At 44.5% G+C, this 16,517-nt stretch overlaps 1 protein-coding gene across 2 annotated transcripts in view; it reads right to left on the bottom strand.

The window, feature by feature from the left end:
* Nucleotides 1-16,517, bottom strand: part of ATP2A3 (ATPase sarcoplasmic/endoplasmic reticulum Ca2+ transporting 3) — a 136,314-nt gene that overhangs the window by 39,142 nt on the left and 80,655 nt on the right. For both annotated transcript variants that reach the window (XM_077836373.1, XM_077836374.1), the window contains exon 9: nucleotides 1,622-1,710. In XM_077836373.1, coding sequence (XP_077692499.1) covers nucleotides 1,622-1,710 — 89 coding nt within the window. The remainder of the gene's footprint in view (nucleotides 1-1,621; nucleotides 1,711-16,517) is intronic.

Genomic DNA, 16,517 nt, shown 5'->3' with positions numbered 1-16,517 from the left:
AGTGGAAGATTATAGCATTCTCACGTGCAGTCTGATGCAACACTGGAATGTTTCCAACATTGGAGAAAATAAAAAGGAGTCTCACTAAGGTTCTGGGACATGGAAGGAGGTGTAAGAACATCTAGCCTGGCTCAATGAGCCTGGCTCTAAATAGGCTACAAAATCTTACTGCAGAAGAGGACACAAAAGTACTTCTAGAAGCAGCAGCTAGAAACCCTTGTGGCACAAACACATCAAACTCTGACAGTTCTCATTTCAAGACAAGTGGAATAAATAAGTACTGAGCAAAAAGTTACTCTATCAACAACATATAATAATGATAGAACAGAATGGTGAAGACTCGTTGGCTCTCCCCAGCTCCAATCTTGGGGCCTCATGTTCAGCAAAGCCCAGCTGTATCCTGCAGCATGTCAATGGGAATTACTCATGTGCTTGGCTGAACTGGCACCTTGATAAGGAAGACCATGCAGTGCCCTCTCGACTGTCCGTTGCTGAGATCCCAATCCATCTGCCAAGCCTCAGGACACGTGTGAAGAATTTATTATCTCTGTTTTACAGGTGAGGACTATGAGGGATGGAGGTGGAAAGTGACGGTCAATGGCAGAACCAGGAACAGAACTCAGGCTATTGATTCTCAGTCTGCTGCATGAGCCATTCGACCATGCTGTCTCCTAAAACAAACAGCCCCACATTATGTTTCTAGCTTTGTCCCACATGCTGGGGGAAGCAGTGGTGACCAATTGTTACTATAATGGCTTAAACTCAGAAATTTGAAACAATAAAAACCCCACACACTATGGAAAACCTCATTCATCATGAAATTGTTCCATACCACTTGATGTTTCCTGCTGTACTACCCTCTCTGGATCATCACGAGAGTCATTAGATGATGATGATTATTTATTAAGGTAGAATGTGGCAGCCCTGACTGATATCAGAGCCCCACTGTGCTAGATGTTGCACATATACATTGTAAGAAAGAGCCCTTCCTCTGAAGAGCTTATAGTCTAAATAGGCAAGAGATAAAGGATCAGAGAAAGGAAATAGTATTATCCTTATTTTATAGATGGGGAACTGAGGCTCAGAGAGACTAAGGACTTGACTAAGGTCGTAGAGAGTCTGTGGCAGAGCTGGGAACTGAACCCAGGAATTGGTCCCAAGTTCTGGGCCAACAAATTAGCCACAAGATCATCCTTCCCATTTACTCTGCATCCAGGGCCGCATTTACAGGCGCAATCAGAGTGTCTCACTTCGCTATACTACATGGAAAGCTCTTTGCATTAATAATAATAAGAAGAAGAATACCCAGCTCATATTTATGGCTTTTCTTCAGTAGATCTCAAAGTGTTTTACAAAGGAGGTCAATATCATTATCCTTATTTTACAGATGGGGAAACTGAGGTGCAGATAGGTGAAGTGACTTGCCCAAGGTCACCTAGCAGGCTAGTGGCAAAGCTGGGAATAGAACCTAGTTCTTCTGAATCCCAGTCCAGTCCTCTATCCACTAGGCCACACTGTAGAAAACAAGTTTTGCACAGAGACTACCAGTTGCTCAGCACCAGAGAGTTGCTAAAAACTCTGCATAGCCCAACCCTGGTCTGCCCCAGGCGTCAGTACTCACATCTCTCCCTCCGGGGTATAGGTGGAGCCTGTGATACTGAACTCATGTAGGCTGCAGTGGATCCCCTCAATCTTCTCAATAATAAACATCTGCAGGAATCAGAGAGAGACACACAATATTAGGAACTTTATGCACCAGAGCCATAGCCTTTAAGCAGCCATATGATCATTTTTTATTCACTAGCCAGCTCTGCTAAGGGTAGAGGCAACCCTGTCCTCTCTAGCCAGCATCCCACCAATACCACGCATACATCAGTGCTCTCCTCAGGGGCTAAGAAATGCCCACTCAGTTTCTGGCAGCTTCTAAGTCCTTCCAGCCATACCCTGCCTTTTTCATGTTCATCTCCTCTAGCTTGCTCGCTCTCTCTTCCCCCCCCAACCCCAATCCAAGGGCAGCTACAGAGCCAGCTTCTAAGGAGCTGTCCATATTTTTCTTGGAGTGGGGAAGGAGGGGGTTATGGCTTCTGGTCTGGCATGCAGCTTGTCCAAGCTGCTCTGGAAAACACACAGCCCTGGGGAAGCCTCTCAGAGCAGCCAGCTCAGATGGGGTAAGAGCCACAGCAGGAAACAACTGTGGTGAAGATCCCTTTGTGCTGCCCCTTTCCAAGGGGGCTGTTGGCCATCAGCTCGTGCTGCTAATGAGCAGGGATTACCGCCCACCGCTATGCTGTGTGAATGTGACAGCTGTTAATAAAACCCTGGGAAGTTGTAAGAGGCCCACATTCTTACTAACTTTTGTCTTTCAAACTCCTTCCAACTTCCCCCTCCCTGATGTAGCAACAGCAAAAAACCCTAACCTCTCAAAATCTCCTGCCCGCTCCAGCAAATGCTTTTCAGTGTCAGCTGCTGAGTTTAAGATCGGTGGCATCCTTTTCTCCTTGCACTGACTTGCTAGAGGGTTTGTTGATGCTCGCTTTGCCTTGATCGTTATTTATGATTTGCATTAGAGAAAAAAAATCATGTAACTAAAAGCGTTCTCTTGACCTCAGCATCACTGGGGAGCAGCGCCACCTCCTGGTAACCACCACCAAGATGTCAAACAGGAAAATGCTTCATTTAAAAAAAAAGGGGGGAGGAGCGGGGGGAGGAGACCGGAGAGGAGATCTTAAGGAAATCACTGTTTATTTGGACTGTGTCTGAGACTCACTTGTAAGACAGGGGAAGGGGGAAAGCAGTAAGCCAGGGATAGCTCCTGCCACCAACACTGGCAGAGGCAGGAGCCTGAATTTCTAAACCACTTATAATACTTTCTATTCTCAAAGAACTCCATAGACAAACACACACACACAAGTTGTTCCATTTGTGCTTCTTGTATGACTTCACCTTTTAAATTATTAGTCTTAACAGTTATATTGCAGTAGCATCTAGAGGTCAAGAAGGCCACAGCCCCATTGTGCTAGATACTGTACAAACATATGGCAAATGACATTCCCTGGCCCAGAGAGCTGACAATCTAAATGATAAGACAAAGGAGGTGGATGAGACCAAGAAGCCAGTGAGGTAAGACCCCATCCCCTTGGTTACAATGAACCAGCTGAAGGCTTCTTGAACACCCAATACATGGAATGGTTTCAACTATAGCAGCGGTGCTCAAATGCTTTCATAGTGTGCAGCACAGCTTAATACGTAGGTGGTCTTGTGGACCCATCTCTCCTCCTGTTGATAGACTGCATGGGCTCTGCACTCCTCTCATTCACACTCCCATGACATCACCATTAGCACTACAGCAATTGCTTGCTTGCACAGAGCATCATCAGAAAGTGAGCAGAGGCAGAATGGTCTAGTGCAGAGGTGGGCAAACTACAGCCCGCGGGACCGTCCTGCCTGGCCCCTGAGCTCCCTGCAGGGGAAGCTAGCCCCCGGCCCCTCCCCTGCCGTTTCCCCTCCACCGCAGTCACACCGCCGAGCGGGCAGCACTCTGGATAGCGGGGCTGCGCGCTCATGCAGGGCAGCGTGTCTGGCTCCGGCCGGGCGGTGCGGCTCCAGACAAGCTGCTCTGAGCAGCATGGTAAGGGGGCCGGGGGGTTGGATAAGGGGCAGGGGATCCCGAGGGGCAGTCAGGTAACGGGGTGGTTGGATAGGGCAGGGGATGAGGAATAGGGGGGATTGGATAGGGGGTGGAGTCCCGGGGGATGGTTAGGGGCGGGGGTCCCATGAGGGGGCGGTCAGGGGACAAGGAGTGGGGGAGGGGTTCTGAGGGGGGAGGGAGCGGGAAGTGGGAGGGGGCCAGGCTGTCTGGGGAAGCACAGCCTTCCCTACCCGGCCCTCCATACAGTTTCGCACCCCGATGTGGCCATCGGGCCAAAAAGTTTGCCCACCACTGGTCTAGTGGACAGGGAGTTAGGAGATCTGACTTCCTAGGGGACTGGACAAGTCACACACACACACACACACACACACACACACACCCCTCATGCAACTATCCTTTGTCTATTTAGATTAAAATCTCTGCAGGGCAGGGAGATGGTCTCTTAATATGTGTCTGTACAGCACTTAGCACAATGGGAGTCTCGATTGCTGGTGGGCCTCTGCATGCTACTTTAATACAGCTAATAGCAGGAATGTATTTTCAGATGTCTTTTTATGCAATTTAGCATTGGAAACAAGGAGATGCTAAAGCTTTGTGACTAGCCAGCTCTCCTTATACAATAGGTAAGTGCTCTGTGGACCACAGTGGAAGAACTAATGAATCTATATTACTTCATGTGTAACGACTTTGCACTTACACCATGTTTTTCATCCAAGGTTCTCAAAGTGCATTGAAAAGGGGGCAAGCACATTTTTACAGATTAAGTAAACTAAGGCAAAGTGTTTAGATGACAATGGTCATGCAGTGCGTCAACGGCAGAGTTGCGACCAGAACCCAGGGTCTTCGGACTCCCAGCCCTGGGCTTGGCCGGCCAGATCACAGGTGACCCTTGAAGGCAAGCTGAATGGTCATGCAGGCTAAAGCTCTCTGCAGCCTCTTCTCACACCCTTCATAAACCAGAGTAGAGTCTACAAGGCCATATGCAACATAAAAGAACGATAACACACACATGGCGAGTGGTGTTTTCACCTCTCAGCCAGCAAATCATTAAGAACTAGGGCCAGATCTATGAAAAAAATAATCAGCTCTACAACAGGATTAATTCATGTGAAGAAGAGGTGCTGAGAATGAATGAGCAACTGTTTTCTTCCCCCACCCAACTAAACAAACCACTATGACCCTACCACTATGACCCTAACAGGCTGCATGACAGGGCTGCAAACTTAAACAGGCTATTCCCTATGGACCTGACCAAAGCTACTGAAGTTAATGGAGAGACTCCAATTTCAGGCCCTGCACAGACATCCTGGGATGGCTGGATCAAATTATTATTATACCAGGACGGTGGAAGTTAGCAGTTGAGGCAGTGAGGTACTTCTGTCACTGCAGAAAAGAAAAGTGAGGGAATAGCGCAATGTTGTGTAGAAAGCCCAGAGAGACCTTGTGGTCAAATTACTAAGAGCTGCTTTAGCAAAGTTACACAACAACATTTCATCAGAGGATACAGAGGTACTTGCAAGCTAGATTAGAACTAGATTATCCGTTCAGGCCACTTATCAAGCCTGCAGTCCATGTTGCCAGGCAGCCAAAATAACTTCACAACTGTCGCTATCCTACACACCATCCTGGCCCCACTGAACTTCAGTCAGAAAGAACAGAACTCAGGTCCTCCGCTCAGCAGCAAAATAATTAACGATATTTGCACTATCATTAGGTTTCAGCATTAGCATCAGATTTAAATAAAATGCTCATTGTTTCAGGCTTTCTGCAGACTCTGAAGATAGCACCTCATCATAAGATCTCCTTTGTAAACTTTTCTTCAGGGCTGGAAACTATTTTAAATGAAAGCTTAAAATACACCATAAATTGATGAACACACCTAAGGAATTCTGGCCCAGCCATACCATCTAACATCAGGTCAATCCACCCCTCCAGCACTATAAGAGAGCCTGCACTATCGCTACATGGGGCATATCTCTTATGTACGAGAGGACATCAGTCTTCACGGCTCTCAATCCAGTACCATTCACCACGTGCTACATTCATGCCAATGTAAGCAACAAGTGAGCTTCTAATGGCCGAAGCACATTGTAACCATGTGCAGAAGATTCTGCCTCCAGAGTGAAATCACTCTGATGAGAACGATAGCTTCCCGTCTCTCACCACCTCATCAGCAGCAACTTGCCCATTAGAGGAGCTATCAATTTACATTAGTTTTACAAGTCTGTTTACTGTGGTATCCGCACAAACACACACAACTGAAGTTAGCTTGACAACTGTCCTATCACGTTTCTCCAGTTGTCTTTGCCAATGGGGGTCTACCAGCATTAGAGACATAACTATGCATTATGATCACACATGCTTCCAAAATTAGGGTGCTCCCCACCCACCCCTATCCACTGTGGATTATTTTCCTTGTTTCTATTGATTTTCTGTGTTAATTTTAACAAATTATGAAGTACTATAGGGAAACTTGGCAAAGTAAAGGAACATTTGACAAAGGAATATGGTTCCTGAATGGGAAGCAGTGGCGGTAACTGGAGCCATCATACAGCGCTCAAGGACACTGGCTGCTACAGGTACAACCTACTTCTCTCTAAGCCCTAGGCCACACACAGTTAGAGGTTAATTTATTTTCAAGCTGTGTCTTAAAATGGCATTTCTGTTTCGAAATGGGCCGGAGCCAGGAAGTTCTGATCCTGATCTGAACTTCCACAGAGTCGAAAGTAGAGGTGGTTCAGGTTCAATGCCCCAAAATCAGCTCTATCAGGACCCAAATTTACACACCTATTGATTTCACTGGGATTTCTGCACACCCAGAGCTTGCAGGAGCAGCCCTTAACGCGCAGTTCTGCTCTCAGAAGTTAGTGGCCAATAGCACAGAGGAGCTTCCATGATTATAGCAATGTTGTTTCCTTATTAACCATGAATGAGTGCGTTTAGAACATTGCTGCCAGCCCTGCAAACTCATCCTGGGATTCAAGAGTCAAGGAAGGAGAAAGGTCCACCAGAGTGGCTGCTGCCTGAGAGACTGGGATCAGGAGCAGGCAGAGCACCAATCCCAGGGTGACAGGAATGGTCTGAAGCCCAGTCTGGGGAGTTTTCATTAATTTTCTGCTCATTTAAATGATTTGATTTTGCTAGAAACACTGTCCTTTGAGGAACAGACCATGTTAGCTACCACTGATTTTTCCCCAGGGCAATTCCACCAGTTTACATGAGGCTCAGGACTCTTGAGTGGGAAGACCTACGTTTTATTTCCTGCACAGGCACAGTTTAGCTGGATTTCACAATACCTGTTATGTATGGGTACATTAGAGAGAGGTTGGAATAACATCCGTTGCTTCCACTATTGACTTTTTTGTCTGAGTACCCTAATGTGCCAAAGGATGGTAACTGACTGACTGACTTCCTAAACAGGGACCTGTATTTACAGTTCATCTTTGGTTCCTCTCCATCAATCAGGCTATTTGCTTTCTGTGACACATTATTCCGAGGCGTTAAGCTGAATAAATGAGTAACCCGAGAGCTCCAGGCTCAAAATAGCAACTTTATGGCTCAGTAACCTTAACACATTATCAGCAAAAGAGAACAGGAAAAGTCCAGCCCTGGGCAAGGTGGAAACACTTTAACAGCACATTTGCCCACACACGCACTAACTGGTTAGGGGGAATTGAGGGAATTGTCACTGGTGGTACAGCCTGGGTATAGCACAACAGGATAAAAGTTGCATATAGACTTCCCCAGTACACCTTATCCTGCTTAACCATCCATTCAGGGACATCACCAGTCAAGTCCAATAGTCTGGTACTGTCGTTTTGACAAGTGGACTAGCATCCAGTAAGGATTAACCCTACATAACACCCAGCTCATTTTCACTTCTGTCCCAGCTGGTTGCTCACCTAACTAAAGCATAACCCTGTCATCTGGCAGCTGTTAGATGAACTTTAAAAGCTCATCAACGTTACCGTACAATTTCTCCTTCCCCACATTTTTAAGCCACTTGCTCATGAACAGATGAGGGGAGACAGTGACCCGAGGCATTCACAGCTTAGTGATTAGTGCAACATCTGCCCATAGGGACAGAGTTCTGCATCATAACCAGAGGCTGGCCTCAGTTTGCTCCGCCAGAAGAAAGGAACTCCACAGCCTAGCAATTGGCCTCTGGGCTCCTACACGTGACAGATATTCACTTATTACATAAGCACAAACCCTTTCCTACTCCACCATGGTAGCTTTACTCATCAGAAGAAACCATCTGCAGCTTTCTACTGCTTTACAATGGCATTAATCCTAGTGCAAACCTTCCTGCCTCATGCAGCAAGCTGTGATGCTCTCCTGAGTTTCCCAACCGCCCTTGCCCCAAAATAGACCAGGCCTGCTCAGAGAGGCAGCAGCCAACATCGTTCCTAAGCTGTCCTGTTTCAGTCCCCTGTCCTACAAGACTCTTAGCTTAGTCACTGAAGTGTTTCTAGCCCCTGTAGAAACCAAAGAGTTCTTCAAACATCAGGAAGCAAAGGCAAACATCAACAGGCCAGTGTTTATAAACTTCGCATATGTACCCGTCATTCTCTCCCACAACTCCCAGGCTACTTCCTCTTGGATTTCATTCTGTGTAGACTGCCTGTCAGCACTGGCTAAGCCTGGTTTATGTTCCAGATCTCCCCGAGCACATGCGGAAGGGTGTTGATAAATGGAGAAAGCCATCAAATGATCATTTGCACATGGGTTGAAAAAACAGCTTGTGAAACCTTTCAGCAGCTAATGATGGAAAGGAATAATGACCCTGTGGGCTTAATGTTCTGGGGTAGGGAATGTTGAGCCATGGCCATAGCTCAATGCCGCACTGAACATACACGCATACAAAGGCTTTTTATCCAGTACGTGCTTCCCCCAGAACATATGCAAACAGCACTGAATGAGTAGGGCTGTATTCTGCTTGCCTTATTACGTGGCTAATTTGACTGGCTTCTGTGGGACCATTTGGGTGGGCAAGGAAGGCAGGATTCAACTTCACATTCTCCCAGGCCAAGATTCCATTTACCCATTTAAGCAATGACCTCCCCACCCCAAGGGGCCAGCTCCCATTCTCCCCTTTTACATCCCTCCTGAAAAATCCACTTCTCCCAGGAGAGTTCATCAACCCACATTGATACAGTGCCGTCAATGGCCCTATTGTTTTAATTCAAAAAACCTAAGTTATCATCATCATCCTGGTCTCTCATTGAGCTCCTCGCTTGTCAGATTGTAAACTTCTTGAGGCAAGGACCATGTATTCATGGACAAGGAAATATGGTCTTGTGGCTAAGATACTTGGCTGGTACTCAGGTGGATCTGGGTTCAGTTGCTGGCTGGTAGACAGGAAGAATGGCTCAGTTGGGTTGCTAGCCAGGAAACCCAGTTTTAATTCTTTGCTCTGCCACAGATTTGTTCTGTGACCTTAGGTAAGTCATTTAATCTATTTGTGCATTCATTTCCCCACACATGTTACAGACAATAAGAATATTTCCCTACCTCACAGGGATGCTGTAAGGATATGCTTTCTGAGGTGCTTGGATAATGCAGTGATGGGAGACATACAAGCATGTGAATAGTTAGGTGGACCACCCAGTGTACAAAGTCAGCACTTCCACACTAAATAACGAGAGCCACCTCTGCAGCATGTGAGGAGTATTTTCAGTTTCTGTGAACTGTGTATTGGTTTCAAACAGAGTACGGCACCCAGGCATGGGGGTCGATTTTAAACCTTTAAACTAGCAAATAATTAAAATGGACTTTCTGAAAGCTCCTACAATGCAAAGAGGAGAAATACCTTCAGTGCCCCTATCCCACTAAATAGCCACAAGCTACAAAATGTTTAATATTGCTCATCAGATCTTCCCCCCTCTCTTTTTTGGGGTGCTCTTGACGATAACCTGACCAAGATGGTGATAGTGACTGTGAAATGGTCAGGGAGATTAGAGAGGCTATAAAAATAAAAAACTCAATAATAACGGGGGATTTCAACTATTCCCATATTGACTGGGTACATGTCATCTCAGGATGGGATGCAGAAATACAGTTTCTTGATACCTTAAATTATTGCTTCTTGGAGCAGGTAGTTCTGGAACCCACAAAAGGAGAGGCCATTTCTTGATTTAGTGTTATGTGGAGCACAGGATCTGGTCCAAGAGGTGAATATAGCTGAACTCCTTGGTAATAGTGACCATAACATAATAAAATTTAACATCTCTGTGGGGTGAAAAACACCAAAGCAGCCCACCATGGTAGCATTTAATTTCAGAAAGGGAAACTACGCAAAAATGAGGAAGTTAGTGAAGCAGAAATTAAAAGGCACAATGCCAAAAGTGAAATCCCTACAAGCTGCATGGAAACTTTTTAAAGACACCATAATAGAGTCTCAATTTAAATGTATACCCCAAATTAAAACATAGTAACAGACCAAAAAAGTGCCACCATAGCTAAACAAGAAAGTAAAAGCAGCAGTTAGAGGTAAAAAGGCATCCTTTAAAAAGTGGAAGTTAAATCCTATTGAGGAAAATAGAAAGGCGCATAAACTCTGGAAAGTGAAGTGTAAAGATATAACTAGGAAGGCCAAAAAAGAATTTGAAGAACAGCTAGCCAAAGACACAAAAAGTAACAGCAAATTTTTTTTTAAGTACATCAGAAGCAGGAAACCTGCTAAACAACCAGTAGGGCCACTGGACGATCGAGATGCTAAAGGAGCACTCAAGAACAATAAGGCCATTGCAGAGAAACTAAATGAATTCTTTGCATCAGTGTTCATGGCTGAGGATGTGAGGGAGATTCCCAAACCTGAGCCATTCTTTTTAGGTGACAAATCTGAGGAACTATCCCAGGATTGAGGTGTCAGAGGAGGTTTTGAAACAAATTGATTAATTGAATAGTAAGTCAGCAGGACTAGATGGTATTCTCCCAAGAGTTCTGAAGAAACTCAAATGTGAAATTGCAGAACTACTAACTGTAGTTTGTAACCTATCATTTAAATCAGCTTCTGTACCAGATGACTTGAGGATTGCTAATGTGACATCAATTTTTAAAAAAGGCTCCAGAGGCAATCCTGGCAATTACAGGCTGATAAACCTAATGTCAGTACTGGGCAAATTGGTTGAAATTATAGTAAAGAACAGAATTATCAAACACATAGATGAACGTGATTTGTTGGGGAAGAGTCAATATGGGTTTTGTAAAGGGAAATCATGCCTCAATCTACTAGTATTCTTTGAGGGGGTCAACAAGCACATGGACAAGGCAGATCCTGTGGATACAGTGTACTTAGATTTTCAGAAAGCCTTTGACAAGGTCCCTCACCAAAGGCTCTTAACCAAAGTAAGGTATCATGGGATAAGAGGGAAGGTCCTCTCATGGATCAGTAACTGGTTAAAAGGTAGGAAACAAAGGGTAAAAATAAATGGTCAGTTTTCAGCATGGAGAGGGGTAAATAGTGTGTTCCCTGGGGTCTCTACTGGGACCAATATTGTTCAACATATTCATAAATGATCTGAAACAGTGAGGTGGCAAAATTTGCAGATGATACAAAACTACTGAAGATAATTAAATCCAAAGCAGACTGCAAAGTTACAAAGGGATCTCACAAAACTGGTGACTGAGCAACAAAATGGCAGTTGAAATTCAATGGAATGCACACTGGAAAACATAATTCCAACTATACATGTGAAATGATGGGGTCTAAATTAGCTGTTACCACTCAAGAAAGATTTTGGAGTCATTGTGGATAGTTCTCTGAAAACATCCTCTCAATGTGCGGCGGCAGTCAAAAAAAGCTAACAGAACATTGGGAATCGTTAGGAAAGGAATAGATAAGATAGAAAATATAATATTGCATATATATCAATGGTACACCCACATCTTGAATACTGCGTGCAGATGTCACCCCATCTCAAAAAAAAATATTGGAATTGGAAAAGGTTCAGAAAAGGGCAACCAAAATGATATGGGGTATGGAATTGCTTCCATATGAGGAGAGTTTAATAAGACTGGGACTTTTCAACTTGGAAAAGAGATGACTAAGGGGGGATATGATAGAGGTCTATAAAATAATGACTGGTGTGGAGAAAGTAAATAAGGAAGTGTTCTTTACTCCTTCTCATAACACAAGAACTAGAAGTCACCAAATGAAATTAATAAGCAACAGGTTTAAAACAAACAAAAGGAAGTATTTCTTCACACAATACTCAAAGTTATTGTCAACCTGTGGAACTCTTTGACAGAGGATGTTGTGAAGGCCAAGACTATAACAGGGTTAAAAAAAGAACTAGATACGTTCAAGGAGGATAGGTCCATCAATGGCTATTAGCCAGGATGGGCTGGGATGGTGTCCCTAGCCTCAGTTTGCCAGAAGTTGGGAATGGGCAACAGGGGATGGATCATTTGATGATTACCTGTTCTGTTCATTCCCTCTGAAGCACCTGGCATTGGCCACTGTCAGAAGACAGGGTACTGGGCTAGATGGACCTTTGGTCTGACCTAGTGTGGCCATTCTTAAGTTCTTATGAATCTGTTCTGGTTCTTAGTCTCATCGTCATGGTATCTCAGCACCACTGAAGGATATCTGAGAGAACCATTGACCATGAAATTGTGAAAGAGCCAAGTCTGCTCATCTGCAGAATATTTTTTTAGTCCTTCCTCGAGTCAGAAGGTAGCCCGCCTGTCCTAGCATGGTATTCAAGAACCAGTGCAATAAGGACTTTGCTAAGAGCGCTGATCGACTTGGGTGTCCTACGACTGGCAAAACTCAGACAGAGGCGTATCTAGAATAACACAAGAACACTGCCTGGCCAGTTATATCTAAGGTGGTAAGTGCTCAAACATGACAGTGAGGATATATATATGCTATATAAATATATAGGCTATATATATATGGGCTATATAAACGCCTAGGCAGATAAACAGAGTAGCTACAGGAACTTAGGGCAAGACGTATGCATGCATGTCTGAAATTTTCAGACGTGACGATTGATTTTGGGTGCCTCAAGCTTTTGGTGCCCACCTTAAAGTGTGATTGTTGGAGGGTGGATGCTCAGCTTCACCTGAAAACTTAGGTGCCTTTTTAAGGTGCTTCAAGTTGAGTGCCCTCCCCCCCGCTGCCCCCAAAAGGCACCAAAAATTACTGGTCTCTTCTGAAAGCTGAGTGTCATGTATTGAATCATCCTATGGGCTGTATATGTTGACATCAGGTGCACTTGCTATTGGTCTGCAAACTGGTGCTTGCAACTACACTCAACCTCCTACCCAGTTCTCGCTCCCTGCTTGGTATGAGGGTCTTCTTTCTCAAACACGCTAGGTTGTGGAACAATTAACACTTTCACAACGCTAAATATCTCTTTTTTTAAAATTGGTCACAACCCCTTTATTTTTCTAATCTAAACCTATTTAAAAATGGTGTTCTGAAACCCACGGCAACCAAGCGCTACATTAAATTTCCTACCCTAGAATGTGCTCAGCGACTAATACAATGGCATTGAGTCAATATGGGTTGGTGGAGGTGGGGGAAGGGACTTTGATTGTGGGATCTGAAAGGTATTAGCAGGTTTTCGGTATTACATGATGGTGTATTTCCTGAGGGACTAGAGGGGTATGTTTGCAGTAACTGTAAATAGTGAAGAGGAAATAGCTGCAGGTTAATCCATAAACAGGATAGGTAACGTTAGTATAAAAACCCAAACTTATCTGCACCAGCAGTTTAAATGGCACTTTCTGTGAAAAGCTGCTGGAACTGAGCCAGCCAAACAAATCTTCTATATAAACCGCTGCACTGTTTACCTTATAAGGCTGGAGGGTGCACACTAACTCCTGTGTCACACAAAGAAGGAAACTCACTTGGCCCCAGATCAAGTTCTTGCTCCAATGCGTACCTCTGCGTTTAACCCTTTTAAAGCCATATTTGTGTCAAAAATGTAATATTAGAGATCTTAAAAAAAAACCACCTAGGAACGTGCCACCCACACATGTATGCGTACTGGTCCTTCTGCAGCTCAAATCTCATTTCTTCCCCCGGGGTAACAGCACTAACCGCGACACATTTTGGAAAGCAACTGGATCAGAAAAATACTTCCCTCCAAGTAACGCTGGGCACTTTTGCTGCAGGCTCATTTGTGAGGAGAGAGGCAAGATGAGGACAGTTAGTTTTGGGAGGTTTTATTTAAATGTGAGTATTTTCTGCCTTACATGAAAAGAAATCCATAAGAATGCTGCTGAAATGGGACAGTGGTATGGGATGTCAGGGGCTCATCAATATCGGTGACAAGGTTCCGAATGATAAATGTTTACTTTGCAAGAAGAAAGAAAAAACAATTGGAATTAATACAAAAACTATTCACACCTTCTTGGGATCCCGAACTGTGAACAAGTGTCTGATGGCATAAAAGTAAATATGAACTATGGGTCATAGGACTAAGAGTCAGGAGACTGGGGTTTGCATCCCAGTTCTGTAATTGAAATTTATTGGGCTTGGGCACATAACTTTCCCTCTCTCTAGCCCTGTTTGCCCATCTTCAAAATACAGATAAGAACCTACCCCTTTACACTGCTTTTAGATCTTCAGATGGATACATGCACTAAAAAAGTGCAAAGTACCAAAATGTAATAAACTGCTATGATTTAAAACACTCCTATCAGCTACTAGTCATCTATTTAAACTTTCATTTTCATGTTTATTGGGAAGCTGATCAAGATCCCCAAGTGTCTGTCCAGTCCCTCTGTCATGACCAACTTGGGCTGGGTTCAACCCAGCAACTCAGAAAAATGGTCATAGGTCCTATAGATCCAAAAGGGGAGGAGGTGGAGCCCTGAGCAAGAGAATCCAATAAAAAGCAGCTTGTGTTTGTTTTAGATAGAAGCTGCTGAATCGAACTGTAGTCTCCTGTAGATTGGCCTTAACAAAGGAGTATTCAAGGAAAAACCACATGACTCTAAGGAAGCCATTTTGCCTACAACATTTTCCAGGATACTCATTTAAGCGTTTGCATGTTAGCCAGAACTGCTGAAACAACTCATTCAAAAGATCCCAAAACCAGGATATTTAAAGGAGAGACAAACTGGGAGTGATTTGAAGTCAGCTTGCAGAATAGATTGGCACAGAAACACAAATTCACCTGTCTCCTCTATCCAATGGGTGATTCACATAGTTGCAATCCACTGCACCCGTCTCTTATTCAGCTGTTTAAGAGTCACCCTTCTCCCCTTCCTGCATTCACAGTGCACAATCTGTGTAAAAGTCTACATGGAGCTCTCCACAATGTCTCCCCCTTACTAGGAAGGCTGACAACTGGCTATCAGCGCAGCAATGGCAGAGGTATGGGACTGGTCCAGCCAAGTGCAAAGCACCAACAACAAGGTGTTGAGCTCTCTCGGCGCCCACCCATATTAAAAGCTGGGAGGACACTGAGCATCTCAACAGGATCAGGTCCTGTAACAGCATTATGTTTGCCTAACCCAGTGCCAATTGCCCTTATTTAGAAGGGACAAGCCAGGCAGTTGGTTTTAAAATAAGAACATATTCTTTGACCCCTCAGGAAGTTCAGCTCATCCAATGTTGTTTCAATGGGTTACGAGGCATGTGCATATCTTTCCAAACGTGCCCATCAGATCATAACTTCCAAATGTCATCCTCTGCGTCTCGGCCTCCTGGTATATTAAGTAATGGAGCATAAAAGGGTGCCATATGCCAAGTTTTAAGAGACTATAATTTGAGCTGAATGTCAGTTTCAATAACTGTTGTTCAAAGGCTCCATGATAAGCTTAATTCAGAGTTATTAACTTATTACACAGATCCTGCAATCTTCTTCTATAAAAAGGAAGCAATCTGCGAGGACAGAGGTAAAAACATTTCTCTCCCCCTCCCCCTATGTTAAATAATGCTTGCAGTTAACATAATTACATAATGGCTTCCTCCCATATCATCTCCCCTGTCAAAGCAGCCATACAGGAGAGACAATAACCCAGACAGACAGTGGGAATCTTCTAAAATTATTCCCCCCAAGGTCTGGTTTCAATGCCAACTTGGACTAGAGCTAGTATTCAGACTGTTTTGACCATCGTGGGCTAGGGAGAGGTAAGGTTTAGCTATATTCCATATAAGGACCCTACTCATCCCGACAGAATTTTTTTGGCTCGTTCCTTTCATTAAGCTAGCGTCATGCTTATAAAAAGGTCCAGGGCTGACTGATTGGAAGACTGAGTCCTCTGTGCACAGAACAGTTAAAATATAGGCAACTGCAGTGCAGGCTTCCCTCATGCAGGCGTAGGGGGACTGGACACTGGACTTGGAGTCACAAGACCTTGGGTGCTATTCTCAGCTCTACCAGTGACCTGCTGTGTGACTCTGGAAAAGCCGCTCCTCATCTCTGTGCCTGTTAACCCTCCCAGCCATTGTCTGACCTATCTATTTAAATTGTAAGCTTTTGGAGGCAGGGTCTGCTTTTTTATATGCATTTGCATAGTGCTTATCACAATGGGGACTCCGCTCTTGAATACAGCCTCTAGGCGCTACTGTACTACAAATAGGCCTCAGTGAAGTGAATGGTATTTCAGCACATACTAAGTGCTTTGCTGATTAGAGAGGGACTTGCACACATCATAGAATATCAGGGTTGGAAGGGACCTCAGGAGGTCATCTAGTCCAAACCCCTGCTTAAAGCAGGGCCAATTCCCAATTTTTGCACCAGATCCCTAAATGGCCCCCCTCAAGGATTGAACTCACAACTCTGGGTTTAGCAGGCCAATGCTCAAACCACTGAGCTATCCCTCCCCGCTTGCTGTGCTGAATGAGGGCTCTAAAATTATGGTACAGTTCCTAAATAGACTGGTTTTCAAAGGTGAATTAGGG

The sequence above is a fragment of the Eretmochelys imbricata genome, chromosome 17 (genome assembly GCF_965152235.1).
Source record: "Eretmochelys imbricata isolate rEreImb1 chromosome 17, rEreImb1.hap1, whole genome shotgun sequence".
NCBI classification, from domain to species: domain Eukaryota; kingdom Metazoa; phylum Chordata; order Testudines; family Cheloniidae; genus Eretmochelys; species Eretmochelys imbricata.
This window is presented reverse-complemented; position numbering and strand designations above follow the sequence as displayed.